This window comes from Plecotus auritus, assembly GCF_963455305.1.
Source record: "Plecotus auritus genome assembly, chromosome: 4".
NCBI classification, from domain to species: Eukaryota; Metazoa; Chordata; class Mammalia; order Chiroptera; family Vespertilionidae; genus Plecotus; species Plecotus auritus.
The window spans coordinates 49,363,758-49,387,482 of NC_137775.1; the positions used below are offsets into that span (position 1 = coordinate 49,363,758).

General features: G+C 37.4%; 1 protein-coding gene across 1 annotated transcript in view; it reads left to right on the forward strand.

The window, feature by feature from the left end:
* Positions 1-5,119: 5,119 nt before the first annotated feature.
* The window catches only part of MMS22L (MMS22 like, DNA repair protein), a 110,795-nt gene continuing 92,189 nt past the window's right edge, over positions 5,120-23,725 (forward strand). Inside the window, exons 1-9 of the mRNA XM_080667040.1 lie at positions 5,120-5,169; positions 5,729-5,907; positions 6,974-7,099; positions 9,677-9,726; positions 13,648-13,735; positions 13,831-14,008; positions 17,452-17,542; positions 21,237-21,367; positions 23,235-23,348. Coding sequence (XP_080523166.1) covers positions 5,744-5,907; positions 6,974-7,099; positions 9,677-9,726; positions 13,648-13,735; positions 13,831-14,008; positions 17,452-17,542; positions 21,237-21,367; positions 23,235-23,348 — 942 coding nt within the window. The 5' untranslated portion in view covers positions 5,120-5,169; positions 5,729-5,743. The remainder of the gene's footprint in view (positions 5,170-5,728; positions 5,908-6,973; positions 7,100-9,676; positions 9,727-13,647; positions 13,736-13,830; positions 14,009-17,451; positions 17,543-21,236; positions 21,368-23,234; positions 23,349-23,725) is intronic.

The window sequence follows — 23,725 nt, forward strand, 5'->3', positions numbered from 1 at the left end:
TTCCCTTTATAATTTATTTATATATTTATTCCTTTTATAACTGCCATAACTTCAAACACGTGTTCTAATATTCCCTGTCTTCAAAACATCATCTCTTGATCCCCACATCTCATTCCTGCCATAATTTTTTGTTTTGTATTAAATAAAATTCCTGGGTAAAGTTTCTATATTTGCCGACTCATCTCCCATTTTCAATCCAATCCATTCTAACCTAACATTTTCACCCAATACTCAACAAAAATGGCTTTTATCAACATTAGTAATGATCTACACCTTGTCAAATTCAATGGTCAATTTGTTTTATTATTCCACTAATCAGCAACATTTGATACGTATTATCCATTCTTTCATGAAACATGCCTCTTTTTAAAAAATACATATTTATATTGATTTCAGAGAGGAAAGGAGAGGGACATAGAGAAACATCAATGATGAGAGAGAATCATCGATTGGCTGCCTCCTACACAACCCCTACCAGGGACTAAGCCTGAAGCCCAGGCATGTGCTCTTGACCAGAATCGAACCCAGGACCCTTCAGTTCACAGGCTACCTACTGAGCCAAACCAGCTAGGGCATGAAACCCATCTCTTGACCTTCATGACAGAAATTACAAAACAGTACACACACTTTAGTTTTCTCCTGAAAACTGACCTTACTTCTTGCCTTTCTTTGCTGGCATATCCCTGTTTACTAGTCCTCTGAATATCTAAGTTTCATAGTTTTAGCTCTTACCTAGGCTTATAATTTATATTTCAGGTTTATAATTTATATTGATTTCAGTTTTGTAAATAGTGTGATTTAAAAGTCAAACTTCATATTTTAGTATATTAGTATCCAATAGTCCTTAGCATCATTTGTTGAAAAGACTATTTTTTTCATCATTGAATATCTCTGCCAAAAATCAATTGACCATATATGTACAGGATCTGTCTGTTCCTGGACTCTCTATTCTGTTCCATTGACTACGTGTGTCCTTGACCAATACTACAATGTTTTGATTATTGTAGCTTTAGAAAAAGTCAGGAGATCAGGTACTTCGAATCTTCCAACACTGTTCTTATTCAAAACTGTTTTGGTTATTCTAGGCCCTTTGCATTTCCATATAAATTTCTGAAAACATTTGTGAATTTCTATAAAAGAATCCCATTGATTGGCATTCTATTGAACTTCTGGATAAATTTCAGAATAAATCTTAATAATATTGAGTTTTCCAATTCATCATCATGCTACATCTATTTATTTTTTTAAAATTTCCCTGAGCAATATTTTGTAACCCTCAATATCTTGTGTCTATTTTGTTAAATTTATCTCTAAGTATTTTTGATGCCATTAAAATGGTATTGCTTTTTAATTACAATTTTAAATGTTCATTACTTGTCTAGAAACATACAATATATTTTTTATATTGACATTGAACACTGCTACCTTGTTGAATTCATTATTAGTTCTCTAGAAACTGTTTTCATAGATTTTTAAGGATGTTCTACATAAACGATTATATCACCTCAGAATAATGATAGCTTTACTTCTTCCTTTCCAATCTATATTACTTTTATTTCTTTCTCATACAATGGCTAGTACATTGGTTAGTACATTGACTGGAAGTAGAAAAAGCAGACATCCTTGCCTTGTTCTCAATATTAGGAAGAAGACATAATTTTCATGATATTAATAAACTTGCCATAGTTGCCATTTATCAGGTTAGGGACATTTTCTTCTATTCATAGTTTGCCAAGAGTTTCATGAATGAAGGCTGAATTTTTTTAAATGATTTTTATGCATATTGAAATGATAATGTGGTTTTCCTTTTGCAGTGTTGATATAATGAACTACCCTGATTGTGCTTTGAAATTTGGACTAACCTTGTATTCCCAAGATGAACTTAATTTTTTTAGCATATGTCATCCTTTTTATGTATTGCTGTATTTTGCTTGGTAAAAATTTTGCCTCTAGTTTGCATGTGATATTGGATTGTAATTTCTTGTCTTTATCAAGCTTTGCAATCAAGTTTAATAAGCGAGTGTATATTTTATGAGAAACAGAAGTTTTTAAATAAAAATTAAAATTCCTAAGATGAATCTAGGCTATTCAAATTATCTTTTTTTTCCTTTGGCAGTTGTCTTTCAAGGAATTTGTCCATTTCATCAATTTCACTGGCATAAAAATTTTCTTAATATCCTTATCATTTTAATGTTTGTAGAATCTACAGTCATGGCACCTCTTTAATTCCTGATATTGGTAATTTGTGTCTCCCCTCTTTTGTATCTTGATTGGTCTGGATAGAGGGTTTTATCAATTATATTGATCTTTTCACAGAACCAACGTTTGGCTTCATTTATTTCTCCTATTTTTCTTGTTTCATCCAATTTATGTCTACTCTTTATTATTTCCTTCATTTTGCTTGCTTTGGTTTTCTTTTGCTGTTTTACTTCTAGTTTGTTGGAAGTTTAAATTATTATTACTTTTTAAAATATAAATTTATTGATTTCAGAGAAGAAGGGAGAGGGAGAAAGGGATAGAAACATCAACGATGAGAGAGAATCACTGATTGGTTGCCTCCTGTACAACCCCCATTGGAGATCAAGCCTGCAACCTGGGTATGTGCCCTAACCAGGAATTGAACCGTGAACTCCTAGTTCATAGGTTGACGCTCAACCACTGAGCCACATCAGCCGGGCTATAGGTTTAAATTATTGAATTGAGTTCTTTTTTTCTCTAATGTAAGCAGTTAATGTTATAAATTTTAATGTTTTTTTTTCATTGAATTCAAAATATTTTCTAATTTTCCTAGTGATTTCTTCCTTGAATTAGAAGTGTGTTACTTTTCATATATTTAGAGCTTTTTCAGGTATCCTTCTATTATTTATTTCTAGTTTAATTCCATTGTGATCAAACAATATCCCTTGTATGGTTTCAATCCTTTTAAAGTTGATGAAATTTGTATTATCACTCTGAATATTGTCTATTTTAGTGAATGTTTCATGTGTACTTGTGAAGAGCGTATTCTGCTATTATTGGGTTGAGTCACCTGTAAATGTCAATTAGGTAAATTGGTTGGTGGTGCTGTTCAAGTCTTCTTGAATCTATACTAATTTTCTGTCTACTTGTTCCATTACTTACAGACAAAAATGTTGAAGTCCTAATCATAATCATTAATTTGAGTATTTCTTCTATAAGTAAGAGTATTTTTCACTTCCTGTATGCTGATGATTACTGGATATGTACATATTTACTATTATGTTTTCTTGATATAACTGACCCCTTTGTGTCAGATTCTCACTGTATCCTTCTTTAGCCTGGACTCTAACCAATGAGGCTGAACTTTATAGATTACATCCTTGCCCTCTATTTTTAGTTCAATTTTGGCCAATGAAAGACACCAGGGGGACATTGGAATGTGCAGGGAGAGGTTTGGGTACTTAATCCTTTCAGTTCCTCCCTGCTGGGTAGCAGGTTGGCAGTGGTAATGTTTCTCTATGAAGGCACCGTGGGTAGCTATCAGGTAGGTGGCTGTCTCTTACAGCAATAAATCCTCCTTGGGCTTTGGTAATCCCTCCTTCCCTGACCCCTTAGGCCTAAGGGTCATAATGATTCTCTGATTAGTTCTGGTTACTTCAACATCACTTTTAGTTTTCGGGTAACTCTGTCCACACCTTTTAAATGGCTCTTTTAATCACCTCTTTCCAGTATGCCATCTGTTACCCGCAAGGGATTCTTACTGATGTAACATGTTATAGTACTTGCTTATTTACAGAGAATTTATTTGGTTCTTTCCATTTAACTCACTGGTTCAACTAAGTGTGTCATTCAACATCAGGCACTTGAAGAAGGGGAAAAAAAAAAAAAGGTCTATCTGGATGTTTTGAATGGAAGAAGACATAATAATGACTATGCTGGCCCAGTTCTCCTAAACTCCAGGCCAGGGCCCAATATTCTCCTCCTTAGGCACTATTTCCTAGGCATTGTTGTAGATGACACCACGTGTCATGCTAGTGATTCCCATAGCTATAAGCAAGCTTGGGCTACAGTGGTCCCCAAAAAAGCATGTCTCATGGTACATTAGGTGAGCATAACAGACCCATCACAGCAGCCCTAGGTTGTAATCAGAATAGAGATCATGCTGTGTTTTTCCCCACGTTATCCCATTTGTCAGAAAATTTACAGTATTTGGTTTGAACAGAGGAAAGAGTGATCGTAGGTTCCCTATGCAGGAATTAAACGCAGGACAAACTATTGTGGAGGAATGTGCACTGGGGAATACTCAAATTATAGCAGCACATATGAATGAGAAATTCTCATGTTTTTCTGGACTCTGTAGACAGTGATATGCTGAAATGTGACTTAGACTGAAAAGTCTTCTGAGGTGTAGATTTTACAGAACACTTAACAATGTTGCAAATGGTCTATACGTTTAAGTTAAACGACTTAAACTTGTCCGGATGTGTTGCAAAAAAAAGTGGAGCAACAGTTTTCATACCAGTGTTTCCAGAGGCTGGATTAGCCTCATTCTTGCACTTGCCTGGTTCACAATCCAAGAGCCACAGGCATCCTGGATCTCAAGGAAGAGTTGGTGGCACCGCGCGGCTCCGGGTGTGAATGGTACCTGCTTCGGATTCACTTGAACAAAAGTGCTTTTCACAAACCCCACCAGGAAGATAGCCGCTGTCCCTAGGCGTGGATCGCCTCGGCGCGGGATCGCGTTTGTTGCTGTGTGAGGTCCCGCCTTCCGGACCCACGCACCAATTAAAACGGAAACCAGGGTATGCATGCATATAAGCATAACCAATGGACGCAAGACATTGGGGGGTGAGGGCATGTAAGGGAGTGGGGTGAGGGGGGCAATGGGAAGATATGTACACATGTAATGCCTTAATCAATAAAAAATAAAAAAAATGGAAAAAAAAAAGAAAACGTCGGGGGGAGGGGGAAGGGAAGAGAGGGCGAAAAGCCGCACCGAAGGCTTGGCTGGAAGACTCTCGCGAGAACTCGCTAGTGCCCGCGGTTCCCGCGGAGACCTCGCGAGCGGATCGCGGGGGCGGGCTCAGCCGTGGCCCCGCCCTTCCAAGCGCGCGCGCCGCGTGGCGGGAATTTCACCTGTTTGGGATTTGGACCGTATGGAGTCTGGGGCTGTGCTTGGGACCACCGGGGCGCATCTCGGGGAATGAAAGTGTGAGTAGGTACGACGATTACCGAAGAGGGGGTGCCCCGGTGCGCAGAACTGTGGCTCCTCTCGCCAGGCTCCTCCGTGTTGATTCGGGTAGAGACTTGCTCCGCGACCGAGAGGAGTGGGGGCTGGCGCGGGGCCCTCCAGATCCCCATTCGAATCTGCAAAGGAGCTTTCCCACGACACTGCGGGGCAACTGGCGCGGTGCGGTTTAATAACGTACGAAGGGTGCAGGTCCAGGCGGGCTGGGGAGGTGAAGCTGTATCTGCCCCGCCAGCATTCCTTTCCTCTTGACCCTGTCCCGGCCTGCTGCAGGGTCAGACCTGAGGATTTTAAGTTCCTGATACAGCCAGTCGTGGGTGCTTTATGCGTAAGTCCTGACAGCCTTGATCTTGGGGAGTCGCTGGGGGAGAGTTGTTGGGAATATGGCTTCTCAGTTTTCTTTGTGCTGGAGAGGGGAGCGTTTTGGTAACTTTCTGACGTCACCCGCCCCACCTCCAGGAATCTCCTCGCAACAACTTTGGAGCCCTTAATGATCATTATAATGAACCTCACATGTTTCAGGATATGAAGTAAACAATGGATATCTGTTCCGCTGCGTCGACGTACCTGACTGACAGCTTGGAACTGGAGCTGGGAACCGAATGGTGCAAACCCCCTTGCTTTTCTTGTGCTTTTGACAACAGAGGAGGAGGGAAACATTTTTCTGGAGAGTCCTACCTTTCCAGTGGAGCCCTTAAGCGGTAGGTAAAAAATCGGAGGCTTTTTAACCCTCATCAGATTTTTAATTAGTTTGTTAGGAATGTTATTTAATTAAGATTTCAGGCAACTAAACTTTTATGTTCAAACCATCTTTTTGTAAATCGGCTTGGTATGTCAGACAGATGCAAGCTATTAGTTCTGTTGTAGGTTTTCTGGTTCAGCGAATACCTAAAAGACTTTGGGTATGCAGGAGAACTTTCTTGCTACTTGATGTTTTCTTACTTCGCTGCTGCCTCAGTTTGGTGGTATGGAGCTGGGTTTTAATTTTCCTTTTACTTAAAATGAATCCTGAACTTCCTGGGCTTTTTGAAATGATATTTCCTCCTAAAACATGGAATAATATTTTGGAGCTTCTTAGTAATTCTAAGGAAGACATGCACATCTTTTGTTGCCCCAGTTCCTTCTAAGTCTGTGTATTGTTACATATAGAAGTCTTATTTTAAAAAATTCTTTTCTAATAAATGCACCACATTGTGTAAGTTCACAGGAATGTTTTTTCTGAAAGTTCTTGCCTTGGGCAGTTAGTTATACACATATTGCCTTAAAACTGCTGTTATTGAAATATTTTGGGAATGCCTTCTGAGGCAATTTCAGTCAGAAAGGAAATAATTTTTGTGGTTTTATAGTTGCACTTTGTTTGAGACCTAAAAAGAGATTACCCAGTTTGATTATGCTGTTCTCCAGACAGGGCTCAGAATAACTTTTAGCTATTTTAAAAATTAAATGTCACCTCAAAGGATGAATTCTACATCTGAAGGCTACTATTCACAGACAAAACTATGTTCCTTAGACTTCTTTTTGTGTTTCACACATAAGTTACATTGCTCTTTAGTTATACCTTTTTATTAGTATACAGGACAGGATTTTTAATATAGTTCTAGCTTTAGTATGCCTTTACTAGTATGTATGGTACCAAGGCGTATCCTGACTTTATAATATAACTGGCATGTCATGTATAATAAGAGTTCCTAGAATGTCAAAAAAGACATGCTATAGTATGGGACTTAGTATACTTTTCATGAGATTTAATCATAGTTTTCATTTCAGATTAATTTTGAATCTTGATCCTTTACCAACTAATTTTGAAGAGGATACAGTGGAAATATTTGGCATTCAGTGGGTTACTGAAACAGCATTAGTGAATTCATCTAGAGTGCTATTTCATTTATTCAGGTATGTTTTTTAAATTTCCTTGGAGTAGAGATGCCATTGTTCACTTTTGTAAGTTACATTGCTGTGTGGTTTCTAATACTGATATTAACAAAAGCACCAGTAGAGTTGTGCTTGTTGTTCACTTGATTATATTATCAATAACAAAATTAACAGTAACGTTTTATGGAGTAATGGTTTTAATGAATTGTTTTTTAGTGAATCTATTCTTTTCCAGAATCTTTATTTGACATCTTGTGTTCAAGACAAATATTTAAGGCTTAAACTATATTATAGTTTTGGAAGAAAACCAAAGTACTTTCGTTGCTTAATAGCCATAGTCTTCAGTGATTTTGAGAGAATGAACTTAGATTTTCCAAATATATTTCAGACTGTAATAGAAATGTGATTAATTACAATGATAAATTTGGACAACATTAAAAAATTTTAATGAAAATTTTCAAACATATACAAATGTAGAGAATAGTATAATGAACCTCCACCTACACCCCCTCATTTACAATAAACACCAAGGTTTCATCACATTTCCTTCATCTGTCCCTCCCCTCTTATTTTTTTGCTGAATTATTTTTAAGTAAATTCTAGGCATCATGTTATTAAATATTTCAGTATGAATTTCTTAAAAATACCTTTTTTCAAACATTACAATGAACACAGTTGAAATAATGTTTCATTTAAAACCTTTAGATAATGTTGAAATAGAGTCAGTTATTGAGGGCAAATTAAATGTATCATATGGTACATTTAAATGGAAATGGAAGGGTGCAGGAATTTCTCCTACCTCATCCCATAGACCTTAGGAAGAGACATTTACTGTACATGTGCCATGATATGTATTTATTGGGAGACCAGGCTAAGTGAGTGATTCTCTTAATTTTGAACATACTATCTAATAAAGAGGGAATATGCTAATTGACCATCACTCCGTCACAAAGATGGCTGCACCCACATTTGAGGCCAAGTTCCCATAAGGAGCCTTAACGAGCAATCATCAGGGACCTGAGGCTATGCCCTCCCCCCGGGGAGCTTGACAGGGGACCTCAGGCCACATCCCCTGCTTTGGCATCAGGCTGGGGGACCTCAGGCCACATCCCCTGCCCCAGTGCCAGGCTAGGGGACCTGAGGCCATGCCCCCCACCCAGCAGGGCTTGACGGGGGACCTCAAGGTGCACTTCCTGTCCTGGTGCTGGGCTAGGGGACCTCAGGCTGCTCCCCCTGCCTGGCAGGGCTTGACAGGGGACCTTAGGCTGCACCCCCCACCCATCAGGGCTTGACAGGGGACCTCAAGGTGCGCTTCCTGTCCTGGTGCTGGGCTAGGGGACCTCAGGCTGCTCCCCCCACCCCAGTGCCAGGCCGGGGGACCTCAGGCCGCGCCACCCACCAGGTGGGGCTTGACAGGGGACCTCAGGCCGTGCCCCCCGCCCCAGCACCGGGCCAGGGGACCTGAGGCTGCTCCCCCTTGCCTGGCTGGGCTTGACAGGGGACCTCAGGGCATGCCCCCATCCAGTGGGGCTTACTGGGTCGGGGGAACTCAGGCTGCTCCCCCGCCCAGTGGGGCTTGACGGGGGACCTGAGGCTGCGCCCCCCCTCCCGGTGCTGGGCTAGGGGACCTAAGGCTGTGCCCCCTCCTCGCCTGGCGGGGCTTGACAGGGGACCTCAGGCCATGCCCCCCACCCAGCAGGGCTTGGCAGGGGATCTCAGGCCGTGTCCCCCACCTGGCGGGGCTTGATGGAGGACCTCAAGGCATGCCCCCCACCTCAGTCTGGGCTGGGGGACCTCAGGCCACCCCCCTCCCATCCTGGCACCAGGCCAGGGGACCTGAGGCTACGCCCCCTGCCCGGCAGGGCTTGACAAGGGTGGGAATGGCTGGGTCTGGATCTAGCCCAATGCGGGGGGCGGGTCTGAGTCTCACACAATTTTTGGGTGCATGTGGGTGGGCGGGGACTTGACTCTGGGTTCCGTGGTGAGCCCCAGACTCTGACAGGAGGAAGGTTTTCATACACATTTCACTAATTTTCTTTCATCTCTGACACTTCTATTATAGAGAAAGGGCAAATAGCAATATTAAATTATTTCCTCTAACTAATCCCCTTTTAATGTGCATGAATTTCGTGCACCGGGTCACTAGTTATAGAATAAGTTGAGTCTTTATCTAGGATACAAATCTTTAAGGAGTTGAAAGGGAACTAAGAAGATGGCAAGGGAAGATTACTCTCAGGAATTAAGGTGGAACATTATAAATATAACTTTTCCTGATAACTAGTGTACCTTACTCCTTTTTGAACTCTTTGTGTGATACAATTTAACATTTTATTATATAACTGTTAACCTAGGATATTTTATATAAGTATCTTAAACTTCTTGAAGATTTAAACAGTATCTCATTGATAGTGACATCTATGACATTTGATATAATTTCTGAGATATATGCAGCTTTTAATATGTTATATTTTCTCAAAGTCTTTGCTACCTGAAGCTGATCCTCTAATAAACATTCATGAAGTATTGGGAACATTATCCATGTAATTATTATATGCTTTAAAGTAATCTAAAATTCTCACTTTACATTTTTTTAATTAGGCAACAACTCTATAACTTGGAAACCTTATTACTGACCAGCTGTGATTTTGGTAAGTTGTGTGTTTAAAGGCTAATTACAGTGAATTGCACGTGGGTTTTATGATGCATAATTGGGATATCATAATAACATGGAGGAATTGTTAGGTCAGAAGCTCAGGATACAGTGTATGACACTTTTTCTGAACACTAAATACAATTTTGTTGTAGCTGAGATTTACAGTATTTTTTCAAATCTGTAGGTAAAATTGATTTAAGGCTAAATATCTCAGAAATGAATTAGTAACAAGCTTTGGAGGTAGGGAGTGGGTTAGGAAATCATAAGAGAATTAGTACTAGACTTACACTGTCGCTATCTTTTTGCTTTTTTCTGCTTTCTGTTTTTTGTTTGTCTGTTTTTGACATTTAATGGATTACTGATTGTGGGGTTGCGGGGCGGGGCGGGGCGCGATGGTTATAGTTAAGGTAGTGAAAAGAATTGAGGGCAGTCTTTTAGTGCAAACCAGCTGCTGCTCTTTTCTGGCAGTTTTGGTGCAGTTTGTATTTAGAACAGCCCTGGGCAAACCACGGTCCGTGGGCTGGATCTGGCTGTTCTATCCGGTTCTCTTGCTCTCCCCCGCCCCCCCCCCACGCTCCTTTACTTTGAATTTATATTAGTTCACACAAACACTCCATCCATGCTTTTGTTCCGGCCCTTCGGTCCAGTTTAAGAACCCATTGTGGCCCTCGAGTCAAAAAGTTTGCCCACCCCTGATTTAGAATCATGGCTCTGTAGTCAGCCTGAGTTCCACCTTAGGCTAATTGTGGATCTCAAACCAGTGAAGACTTCTCAGCTCATTGAGTTCTTGTGAGAATTAAATGACATAATGCAGGTTAAGTGCTTAGCCTAATATATTATTAGTGATGTTTAGCATCTAAAGATTCTCTAACACACTTTTGATCAAAGAAAGGTTTAGTGGCTTACTAATTAATGCAAAATACTAAAACAGAACATCCCCCTCTTCCAGCTAACATGATTGCTTAACTAAGTAGAACCCTCCCTAGACTCCCTTTATTTGTCTTGCCCTCTATATAAAAATTAACATAATCATCAAATTGCCCCTGCTTCTTAACAGCATCCAATCCAGAACAAGGTCCTTAAACTCTCCCAGAACTAAGCCGGCACAAGCCCAAACCCTGTTACAATCCCCTCCCCACTCTTATTGAGAGGCCCCAACTGTTCATGATGTAGATTTAACCTTTGCATCTGTATCAGGGCTCTCTTAATAAACTCATGTAACCAGTTTTGGCCTTCAGTCCTCACCAGAAAGCCCTTAGGTAGGGGCACTTAACTGAAGTGTATATGTTCTTTTCATTATGCTACCCGGGTAGCTTTCCATTTGAGGCAGAAGAACAAACAAAATAATGTATGTTTTACTGATCCCTGTTCTTAAATATAGCTGTTGGTGTTAATTCCTTTTTTATATAATGTATTCTTTCTTTTTTGTCTACAGACATTGTATTTGGATTTTTATTTTTATTTTCTATTGCTATCCATATTTTTTTAAAATCTATCTTGAACATGAAGAATATACATATAACTGTTCTTTTTAACTTCTTTGACTGCATATTTTTTCATCCTCATTTCTGGGCCTGTTTGTATTGATTTTTTCTCTTGTGTTACAGTGTTCTGGTTCTTTGAAAATCTAGCAATTTTTTATTGTGTGATGGACATTGTAGATTTTACATTGCTGCTTTCTGGATTTTCTTGTATTTCTCTGGCTAGTATTAAACTCTATTCTGGCTTGCTGTTAAGTACTTATAATTCATTGGACCTTTTAAATCTTGGTTTAAATTTTGTTAGGACTCTTAAAAAGTAGCCTTTAGTTTTAGTCTAATGTTCAGTTAGCTCTAAAAAGGCTTCTGAGGATTCTTTTTAGTGTATTATGATTTTTTTAATTTTTATTTTTTCTGGTGGGCACGTGAACTGTTCCCTGGCATGTGTAAGCTTTGTTGGGAATTGTTTTCTGATGTTTTTACCTGATCTTGGGTTATTTTTTTCTCATGCTTGAACAGAACAGCACTCTGCCAAAGATTCAGTAGGACCCTCTATACATTTCCAGAGCTTGCTTATATTTTATTTTTTAATGTAGCTTTTTTCTTCTTTGGTACTTTTTCTCTATAAATTTAAACCTTATATCTCCTCAGCTTAGTGATTTGGGCTCTGTTTGGGTTCTCTCTCCCTGTGCTGCAGCCTGGAAATTGTATTTGGGTGGGAAGCTGGAACAGTCTTAGGACTTACCTTCTCTCTGGGATAGCAATCCTGCATTGCCTTGTTTCTGGTGCCTGAAAAGTTGGTTTTTTTTAATCTTGATTTTTTTTTTTTTTTTTTAATTAAAGATGGGATATGGGTAAATCTGATTCCTTTTACTCTATCTTGGCTGGATGCAAGAGTTCACAGCAATTGTTTTTAACAGAGTACTGCCTTTATGAACTGAGAATTGTGAAACAGGGATGATGTGACTTTTGTAGGTGAAATATAATTAAGCTATGAAAATGCCCTGTGCTGTTTAACATGGAGATGTTTGTATAACATATCCTGTTCGTTTTGACAAAGCAGTGGTCATGTTTACTCATTTAAGTTCACATTTAGAAATAAATTTTGCTTTATGTGTAATAAGGTTGAGAATTTGTTGTCTTAATTCTCATCATGTTTTTTTTTCTGCTTTTGTTTAGTGATTGTCTCTTATTCATTTTTCTTTTTTTTTTTTTTAAATATATTTTATTGATATTTCACAGAGAGGAAGGGAGAGGGATAGAGAGCTAGAAACATTGATGAGAGAGAAACATCGATCAGCTGCCTCCTGCACACCTCCCGCACACCTCCCACTGGGGATGTGCCCGCAACCAATGTACATGCCCTTGACCGGAATTGAACCCGGGACCCTTCAGTCCGCAGGCCGACGCTCTATCCACTGAGCCAAACCGGTTTCGGCTTATTCATTTTTCTTATAGTGATTATCAGTGTTATGCATATAGTAATGTTCCAGGTAATTTTTGCTGATGTAGATGTTGAAATGAGGGGAAGATGGCATGGGTTGAAGTTGGGAGAAAGACAATATTAATTACATCATTTGGGGCCTTATAAATCACTACAAGAAGTCTTTATTTCATTCTAAATATAGTAGATAGCCTTTCATGGGGAAGGAATTGACATGTATCTAAAGCATATTTTGTACTTAGAGTGTAGAGGGACAAAGGAGGATATGGGAAGACCTATTAGGAGACCTGTTGGAATAATTTAAGAGATTATAGAGAGATGGATAGTTTGAAGGTATATTTTGGTCATAAACTTAGTAGGACTCTGGTGGATAAATATAAGTTTTAAGGAAATGAAAGAAGCAAGAATGAAATACAGGTAACTGTTGGCACCAGTTGTAATGAGTGGCAAAAACATGGGCATGAACAGGTTTTGGAAGAAATCATGGATGTATTATTTGCAGTGTCTGAGCAATCTAAATACAAGATGTTAGGCAGTCTGACATGCAAGGTCTGGAGTGGAGAATAGAGGTCTGTGTTATAGGTAAACCTTTTCAAGTCATTATCATTTTGAAATAAAGGAACTGATCATACACACAGGAAAAGAGAGAAGAGAACTCAGGACTGAGTCCTGAGGAGCCCCCATACTAGTGGTAGGATAGAGGAGGAGGAGCCATAAAGGAGAGGCGAGAGAAAGAACACATGAGGAAGGAAGAAGACTGGCACTGTATGGTGTCAGTGAAGCCAGGTGTAGTCAATGCTACTGAGGGGCAAGTTACTTGTGCTCAGGTAGTATCCATTGATTAGGTGACCTTAATAACGGATTTTTTTTTGGGGGGGGGGTGGTAAGAATTACATAGAAATCAGTGGACAAGATTAAAAGAGAATTGCTGCTTGTATGTCACTGCTCACTGATTAATTATTTAAGCTATGATTAACTTCTATTTTGGTTTCAGGGAAGATATCAACCCTACACTGCAAAGCAGACAATATTAGGCAGCAATGCGTAACATTTCTTCATTATGTTAAAGTTTTCATCGTCAGGTAGGATGTCAGTTGAGTCTTTTGACTACTACCTGAATTTTTGAGTGCGTAATCATTCAGACTCTGGTGGCTTATTGTATCTAATTGTTTTTTAGGTTCCTGACAGTACAGAATACTGAGAATCATGGTCGTGTTCATCCCTATGAGGCTTTGGAGGCTCAGCTTCCCTCACTGTTGGTTGATGAGCTTCATGGATTACTCTTGTATATTGGACACCTATCTGAACTCCCCAGTATTAATCCAGGAGCATTTATAAGTCAAAATCAGATTCAGGTTTGCCTTATTTAATTTTTAGGTTATCAGTGTTTTCTTAAAAGGAATATTTATTCAAGAATGAAGGAAATTAGTCAAGAGCGTAGCTCTTCCAGATTGCTTGAGTTGAAATTCTGGCTCCTCCTTTTATTAACTAAGTGCCTTTGGGCAAGTAATAACCTCTTGTCTCATTCTCCCCATCTATATAATTGGTATAGCTTCCTAGAGTTATTGGGAGAATTAAATAAATTAAAATGAATAAAGCATTTAAAACATAGTATTCACTAAATCTGGTAACTTCTCTATTCCAATTTATAACAGTGCAAATGTTTAAAAGTTTCAAATCAAATAACCGTTATTTTCTAAAATATGTGTCATCTTTCCTTTTTTTTTTTTAAGATTTTAAAATTGATTTTTCGAGAGAGAGGAAGGGAGAGGGAGAAAGAGAAACATCAATGTGAGAGTGAAGCATCGATTTGCTGCTTTCTACTCGGGGATGCACACCCCCTACTTGGGGATCAAGCCCACAATCCTGGCATATGTCCTGACCAGGAATCCAACCAGCAACCTTTCAGTGCACAGGACAATGCCCAACTAACTGAACCATACTGGCCAGGGCTCCTTTTTTATTATAGTAAAATTCAAGAAGATCACCTTATAAAAGTTACACTTTCAAAACCACATCATTTTGTCTATTCTGACCTTTGAGACTTTCAGAATATGATTAAGATGGTTTTGACTGCCCTGGCCAAGTGCCTCCGTTGGTTGGAATGTAGTCCCATACACCAAGAGGTTGTAGGTTCAATTTCTGATCAGCGCACTTACCCAAGTTGCAGGTTTGATCCCTGGTCCGGAGGCAACCGATTGATGTTTCTCACTCTCTTCTTTTCTCTAGAATCATTAAAAACATATCCTTGGGCCGAAACCGGTTTGGCTCAGTGGATAGAGCGTTGGCCTGCGGACTGGAAGGTCCCAGGTTCAATTCCGGTCAAGGGCATGTACCTTGGTTGCGGGCACATCCCCAGTGGGGGGTGTGCAGGAGGCAGCTGATCGATGTTTCTCTCTCATCGATGTTTCTGGCTCTCTATCCCTGTCCCTTCCTCTCTGTAAAATATCAATAAAAAATATATTTTAAAAAAACACAAAAAACAAAAAAAAACATATCCTTGGGTGAGGTTTAAAAAAAGATTGTTTTGAGTAATGCCCCTTTCCCCCTACCTTTTATTATTCCATCTGAAGTTATTTTATTTTTTAAAATTTGTATTGTAGCATAACCCAGCTTCCGGATATAATTAACAAATTCTCCATAGGATAATGTGAGTTTAAGTGGATGACAAATTATGCTTCCCCATTGATTCCCTGAATTTTTAACACCTTCCATTCTATTTGACCTCACCAATTTGAACATTTAGTTTTTAGGAACATGTATTTGTCAAAATGTAAAGTACAATTAAGTGTTTATATATTTCTGTGAAACTTAACAACAACAAACAAATATTGATTCTTTATAAGGGATCAATATATCTAACAATAAAAGTAAATAGGGTTTCAATTGAACTCACAGGTTTATATGTATAATCCATAGAAAGCAAATAGGTAATTGCTTTTAATTATATCATTTAATAAAGACTATAGGTGGATCTTGGGGGAGGATAGTTTTCCTTCATTTTAGTCTTTATAAATTCTTTTTATTTTCTGGACATCCATTAAGTGGTTAAGAAAATAATTTATCTAGGAGCAGAAATAAAGATTGTGTGCTCCGGTCCTCAAATTAGGTTTTGCCCTTCATAGGCTTTTCAATTTAGCAAACTTGAAAAGATAGGTTATTTGAAGATCAGTAGACTGAATTTTTAAAGCAGGGGAATATAGTCTTTAGCACATAAAAAATAAGTAATGCACTAAAATTCTCTTCTAAAACAATAGCAAAAACTTCTTTCAAGATTTTATATATTTCTTCTATTTTACCAGTCTTTTATATGAAAAGTATTGATTTAATTGGTATTTTCTGTTGAGTATGTTTTATTTAGCTCTGGGGGGGAACTTTTTAGAAATATTATTTGGATATTACGTATTACAGATATTTTCATTTATCTTTTTCAGCAAATTTAGTAGGTTAGATTGAAGTTTTTTTGTATCTCTGCTGATGTTAAAAATATACTTGTTTTTACACTTATCTATTTGATTTATCTTTTTTAAAAATAATTCTGTGAGGTGGTTAATCTAACTTTAGTGTCTTACAAATGAATAAGTTAATTCTGTCTTGTTAAATGACCCATGCTTTTCCCACTGATTTGGATACCACATTTATCCATTTCTCTTCACTATGTTTGCTGTTTTTTATTATCTATTTTTGAGCCGTAGTGTTTTATTTTATTTGCATATTTGATATGGCAAGTTCCTTCTGCATCATTCTAGTTGTTTTACTAGAACATGTATCATTGTTTTTATTTATATATATTTTTAAAATATATTTTTATTGATGTCAGAGAGATAGAAACATCATTGATGAGAGAGAATCATTGATCAGCTGCCACCTGCACGCCTAACTCTGAGGATCGAACCCACAACCCAGGCATGTGTCCTGATAGGGAATCGAACCGTGACCCCTGCTTCATAGGTCAGCACTCAACCACAGAGCCATACAGCCAGGCCTCATTGTATTTATTTTTATAGTGATACTAAATGCTGACTGGGAGAAGGTTATTGATAGCTAAGAGCACTGGCTTTTTAGTCATAATTAGATTTGAATACTAATGTGAAAATTGAGAGATAATTTTTTTACCTCTTTTAACTTAAAAGGCATGACAATAATGTCTACATGACATTTTAAGTTTAAAGTTATCTTGTTAACATTCTTTATAGGAGTTCCTGGGTATGTATTACATTTTTTAAGAAAATATGTTTTTATTGATTTCAGAGAGGAAGGGAGAGGGTGAGAGAGATAGAAACATCAGTGATGAGAGAGAATCATTGATCAGCTGCCTCCTGCATGCCTCCTACTGGGGATTGAGCCCACAGCCTGGGCATGTGCCCTGACTGGGAATCCAACCGTGACCTCCTGGTTCATAGGTCTCTGCTCAACCGCTGAGCAACACCAGCCAGGCTAAAAAGATATTTGCTATAACTAAAGTCTAAAACAAATTCATGCAAATAAGTGTTTTTAAAATTATTTACTGCCTTGCAGCTGCAGTAGAATCAGAAGTTGGTTGTAAGGGTCCTTTACAAATCTATTCAGCAGCCCCAAGGTGGTTCTGTCTTAAATTAGATGAAAATATATACTATCCTGCTTTCAAAATCTCTAGTGAAAGGATCTTCTAATGAACAAGATAAAGGTTTTCCTTAAGCTTAGTGGTAGATTAATTGATACTTTGTCATGGTGCTGATAGAGGGTTATTGTGATATGCTGTCAAGTACCTTGTAATGTATTATGAATTCTCAGTCACAGTTGATAATGTCATTCACAGCTTTTCCCACCATCCTGGCATTTATTACATCTCCACTTGGATATCCATTGGCTGGTGCTAGAAATTCTTCATATGCTTGGTGTAAAATTGAGTAAGTTGATAGATAATTGATTTATGTCCTTTTTCTAAACTAAACTATTATTGGTTTTTGTTTTTTTTAATTTAATCTTTATTGTTCAGATTATTACAATTGTTCCTCTTTTTTCCCCCCATAGCTCCCCTCCACCTGGTTCCCACCCCACCCTCTGCCCTTACCTCCCCCCACTGTCCTCATCCATAGGTGTACGCTTTTTGTCCAGTCTCTTCCCGCACCCCCCACACCCCTTTCCCCCCGAGAATTGTCAGTCCACTCCCTTTCTATGCCCCTGATTCTATTATATTCACCAGTTAATTCTGTTCAACAGATTTTTTATTCACTTGATTTTTAGATTCACTTATTGATAGACATGTATTTGTTGTTCATAATTCTTATCTTTACCTTTTTCTTCTTCTTCCTCTTCTTAAAGAATACCTTTCAGCATTTCATATAATACTGGTTTGGTGGTGATGAATTCCTTTAGCTTTTTCTTATCTGTGAAGCTCTTTATCGGACCTTCAATTCTGAATGATAGCTGTGCTGGGTAGAGTAATCTTGGTTGTAGGTTCTTGCTATTCATCACTTTGAATATTTCTTGCCACTCCCATCTGGCCTGCACAGTTTCTGTTGAGAAATCAGCTGACAGTCGTATGGGTGCTCCCTTGTAGTTAATTAACTGTTCTTCTCTTGCTGCTTTTAATATTCTCTGTCTTTTGCTCTTGGCATTTTAATTATGATGTGTCTTGGTGTGGTCCTCTTTGGATTCCTTTTGTTTGGGGTTCTCTGCACTTTCTGGACTTGTAAGTCTATTTTCTTTCACCAGGTGGGGCAAGTTTTCTGTCATTATTTCTTCAAATAGGTTTTCAGTATCTTGCTCTCTTCTTCTGGCACCCCCATAATTTGGATGTTGGTATGCTTGAGGTTGTCCCAGAGGCTCCTCACACTATCTTCAAATTTTTGGACTCTTTTTTCTTTTTGCTTTTTTGGTTGAGTGTTTTTTGCTTCTTTGTATTTCAAATCTTTGACTTGATTCTTGCGGTCCTCTAGTCTGCTGTTGGGTCTCTGTATAATATTTTTTATTTCAGGCAGTGTATGCTTAATTTCTAGTTGGTCCTTTTCCATATCCTCGAGGGTCTCGCTAAATTTATCGGCCTTTTCTAGGAAATTCTTGAAAACCTTATAACCATGGTTTTGAACTGTATATACAGTCCTTTGCTTTCCTCCATTTCTTTCATTTGTGATCTGTTTCTTTGTCTCCGCATTTTTGCTGCTTCCCTGAGTTGGTGGAATAGCTTTGTGTGGTAGGTGTCCTATAGGGCACAGTGGCTCAGCCTTCCCAGTAACCTGAGGTGGACACTCTTGGTGCACCCCTTTGTGGGCTGTGTGCTCAGCCTTGTTGTAGTTAAGTCTTGATTGTTGTTGGTATTACTGGGAAGAATTGACCTCCAAGCCAATTGTCTGTGAGGATCAGCTGTGTCTACGCTGGGAGAACTTCTGTGCTGGAGACACTCTTATGAGACAAGTCTTGCAAAATTGAGTCTGTGCTCAGTTTGGATGGGGCGGAGTTTTAGGGCCGAGCCGACAGCCTTGGCTTCCCGTCAGCCCTGCCCTATGAGGCCCCTACGTCTCAGTGTCCCTCGGTAATCGCTCCAAGCACCTCTGAGAGAAAGCTGCCCTCGAGTTTCGCCCACTGCCAGACAGTCCAGTTTCTCCCCGAATGAGTCGGGGTTCCCAGAAACTCGCCCGGAACTGGATTTCAGCACAGTTGGGAGCTTCCGTCTCCCCCCAACTTTAGAAAGCCAGCTGCGCACTCAGCCGCCCGTGCTTTCAGCCGCCCTTCCTCTCGCACGCTCGTGCGACTCCGTACCTCAGGCTTTTGCAGCTCCTCTGAGTGAGTCTCAGTGTGCTTTCCTCTTTCCTTCTAGTTGTATTTCCACTCAGCCAGCTTTCCTGTGGTTCTGGATGATGTCCGTTTTGTCTTTTAGTTGTAGTTTTGAAATTGTTGTGCGAGGCAGCAGTTTAGGTGTTTACCTATGCCGCCATCTTGGTTTCTCTCTATTGGTTTTTTTTTTTTAATTACACAAGTAATAAGTGCTTTCTGATTTTTAAAAATCAAATAGTAACCTAAGTAAAAAGTGAAAATCTCCTTTTTTCCAGAGATAACTACTGGAAACAACTTGGTCTGTTTATCTTTCTTTACTATATATATATATATATATATATGGAAACTCATTGGTAGCATTTTTGTTTTGCTTTCTAACCACAAATGGTGCTGTCATTGTTCTGTGTAGGTTTTTTTAGAGATTTGTTTATATTCATGCTTATGGTTTTACTTTATTCATTTAAGGGCTGTATGTAAAGGGTCTATCATAATTTATTTATCCAAGTTTATTTTTTAAGTATTTTAATTATTTCCCTTTTTTGACATTATAAATAATATTACACTGACCATCCTTGTGTGTGTGTATATATATATATATATATATATATATATACATACATTGTTCAATATGTATACAAGTTATGCTGTGGAATAGATTCTTAGAATTGGGTGGCATATTGCAGTTTTAATATTGTATATGCTCTATGTTGCTGTAGAGTAAATTTCCCCAATTTGTATACACTGTCTGTGAGCATTCCTTGCCTCGTACTATTTCCAGTAATGGATATTATCAATTATTTTTCTTTTTTGCCAACAAATATGTGAAAAATGATACCGGATCTCTATTTTTGCAATTTCTTGGTTACCGGTGAAGTTGAACATCTTCACATAATTTTATTGTCTCTTTATATTTTCTTTATTACTTAGTTATTCATAATCTTTTGTAAACTTTTTCTTTTTTTATTAGTATAAGTTTATAACAAGTTAGTAATCTTTTATTTCATATGTTGCCTGTTTATTTCTTGGTCTTGCTCTTTGGCATGTTTAGGTTCTATTTTTTTTTTAAATTTTATTTTATTGTTTAAAGTATTACACATAGTAGTACATATATCTCTCTTTTTTTCCCCCATTGACCTTCCCCCAGTATGGGTTCTATTTTTAAGTTTAGCAATATTCTGGAAATATTTAGTTGTTAAGTAATTATTTAGGTTATAAAGACATCCATTACCTCAATATCTGCTTTTTAATTAATGAATAAATACAAAAATACGTATATGTATTTATCTATGTATACTTATATATACACACACACAAATATGCAACGATGTACACAAATACATAATTTTTTTCTCTCAGGTGAACTCTATTTTAAATATTTTCTTAGAGTAAACTCTGGTGGACTTACTCTGCTATAGGTACAAATTTTGGTATCTTTTGTTAGCTTCGTGCAATTGGATATGGCTACTTTATCATTTTTTGTTAAAAGAATAATGTTGTACAGGCTTTATTGGTTAGAAAAGAGGGTGAAGAATTTCTAGTGTTTACCAATTTATTTTTATTTTTTTCTCTTAAGTAATCTTGCATGGTTACTTTACAAAGATGGCCACATTAACAATAGAGAAGCCTATTGAATGGTAATTGGAAGGATTGAAACTTTTTTACATGATGTTTATCAGTGTTCATGTAAGAAAGGAATTGTAAAATTTAACTTCTGCTTGCAAAAATTTGCTTTTAACTATGTGTTACAGTCTTGTTATAACTTAAAGGTGTACAGTAATTTTTCTCCTACTGTAGTTTTAAATAAAATTCATTTTATTACATTTTTAGAACATGTTGTATATGGTCATCAGTTTATGAATCTGGCAGGTGACAATTTAACCAATGTCAGTCTATTTGAAGAGCACTGTGAAAATCTCCTTTGTGATTTAATAAGTTTGTCACTCAACAGGTATGACAAGGTAATGCTTTAAGAGTTTATTTGTATTTTTGCTACTTAATGGCAATAGTCCTTAATCTAGGTGATTTAAGCTTTAAGAATTTAATCTAAATTAAAAAATTATCTGGGAGTTGAATGGGAAAGAATTGATTTTAAACATTTAAAAGAGGCTGGAATTCGTGTTTTAGAGCTGTTTTAAGCCTTTTCATTTTGTCAAAAATAAATAAATGAAAACAGGATGTTTATGATAATGACTGGAATTTAACTTCTGTTTACATAGGAGAGGCCAGCCCTTTAATGATCTAGTATATTGCTATTGCATAATGAAAGAGATGAGTATTTAAAGTTAGTTGACAAGCTTAAAAGGTGGTTTTAGCCCTAGCTGGTTTGGCTTAGTGGATAAAACTTCAGCCTGCAGACTGAAGGGTCCTGGGTTCAGTTCCCGGCAAGGGCACATGCCTAGGTTTCAGGCTCGATACCCAGTAGGGGGGCATGCAGGAGGCAGCCAATCAATGATTCTCTCTCATCTGTGATGTTTCTATCTCTCTATCTCCCTTCTTCTTGGAAATCAATAAAAAATTTTTTTTTAAAAAAAAGGTGGTTTTAGTTTACAAATTTTAAGGGTAGTTTTCATGAAAGTTCTGGCATCACGGTGGAAATTACTTGTTTTTACTAAATTGTATTTATATATAGCTTTTAATACAGACAGATTTAAAGGTGTTACAGTACACACTCATTTTCAAGTAATGGAAATTTATAGATCGTCATCACTTATTTCCAATTATAAGCATAAACCTTACTAATAGAAAATCAGGATTTATAATTTTTTAAAATGTAGATTGTTTATTATCAATATCTCTTAAATTTAATCTACATGTTTATAATTAACAGGAATATATTAATCAGATATGATATAGTAATATCTTTATTATGTTAGAAATGTATATGTAATGTATGTGAAATAACATATATATTATGAGTTTCAGAAGTTTAGCTATATAAGTATAGACAATATTAATATTCTCTGCATTATTTAGGGTCATTGAGGATACATTTGTTATAAAAATGGTAAAGCCCAGCTAGTGTGGCTCAGGGTTGAGCATCGACCCATGCACCAAGAGGTCGCTGGTTCATTCCCTGTTAGGGCACATGCCCTGGGTGCAGTCTTGATCCCCGGTGGGGGCCATGCAAAACACAGCCGATCGATGTTTCTGTGTCATTGATGTTCCTGTCTCTTTCCCTCTCCATTCCTCTCTCTCTAAAAATCAATTAAAAAAAAATAGCAACAGCTTTAAAAAGAATGTGATAAAATTGCTTAACTTTTATATAGCCCTAATAATTGTATTTAATCTGACTTGTAACTATTTTTAGTCTCAACTGTGAATCAAAAGTTATTTTCTAATTTTTTTAATTACATGTCTTTTTATTATGTCTGATGGATTAGATCAAAGTTAGGAAACCATGAAGCTGAGGTCAAATCTACCATACCCCCTGTTTTTGTAAATAAACCTTTACTGGAACACAGCCTCATCCTTTTTTTAATGAATTGTCAGTGGCTGATGCACAACAATGGCAGAATTGAGTAAATATACAAAGACTATATCATAAATAAAACTTCAAATATTTATTACCTAGCTTCTTATACACAGAATGTTTGCTGAACATTAGACTAGATAATTAAAGCGGAGGGTTTTTTAAGTTGAAAATAAAATTCTGTACATTTGGTTTTACAATGGGAATTTTTTAAAGTTAATGAAATGGTACATTTTTTATAAATAATTTTTTGTAAAGCATAAATTTTAAGACATCTAAATAATTCTTTTAAAATATTTAGAAAACTGTGTGGCATGTAAAATTCTGCTCTATCTCATTTTGGTTATTTTCTACAGGTTAGGCCTTTTGAAGCATTAACAAATGACCATTGCCCATGCCCATGCATTAAAGAGTTATGGGTTCTACTCATTCATCTTCTAGACCAAAGAAGTAAATGGTCTCTCTCAGAAGTAAGTTGTAAAATTGATGTATTAGTTATTGTAACTAATTATATTAAATTTATGCAGTGGTTTTGGCCAAAAAAATCTACAACGTTCCTTTTTTATAAGACAACCACCACCACCAAACAGAGCATTAACTGAAGACTAAATACCTACTACATTTTTAACCCTAAATTGATAATATGAAACATCTAAGAGAAGTGTAAAATATGGCTGTCTTATTTTCTTAAGGGTTTTTGGGGGGTTGTTGTTCTATCAAGAATCTGTTAGGCTAAAATACTTATTAATCCCTTCAGTAACTCAAGAAACATTTCAGTTAGGAAATGTGGCAGATTTAGATTTGGGAAGAAATAAAACAGGTTTCTGTTAATCAATTTTTCAGTATT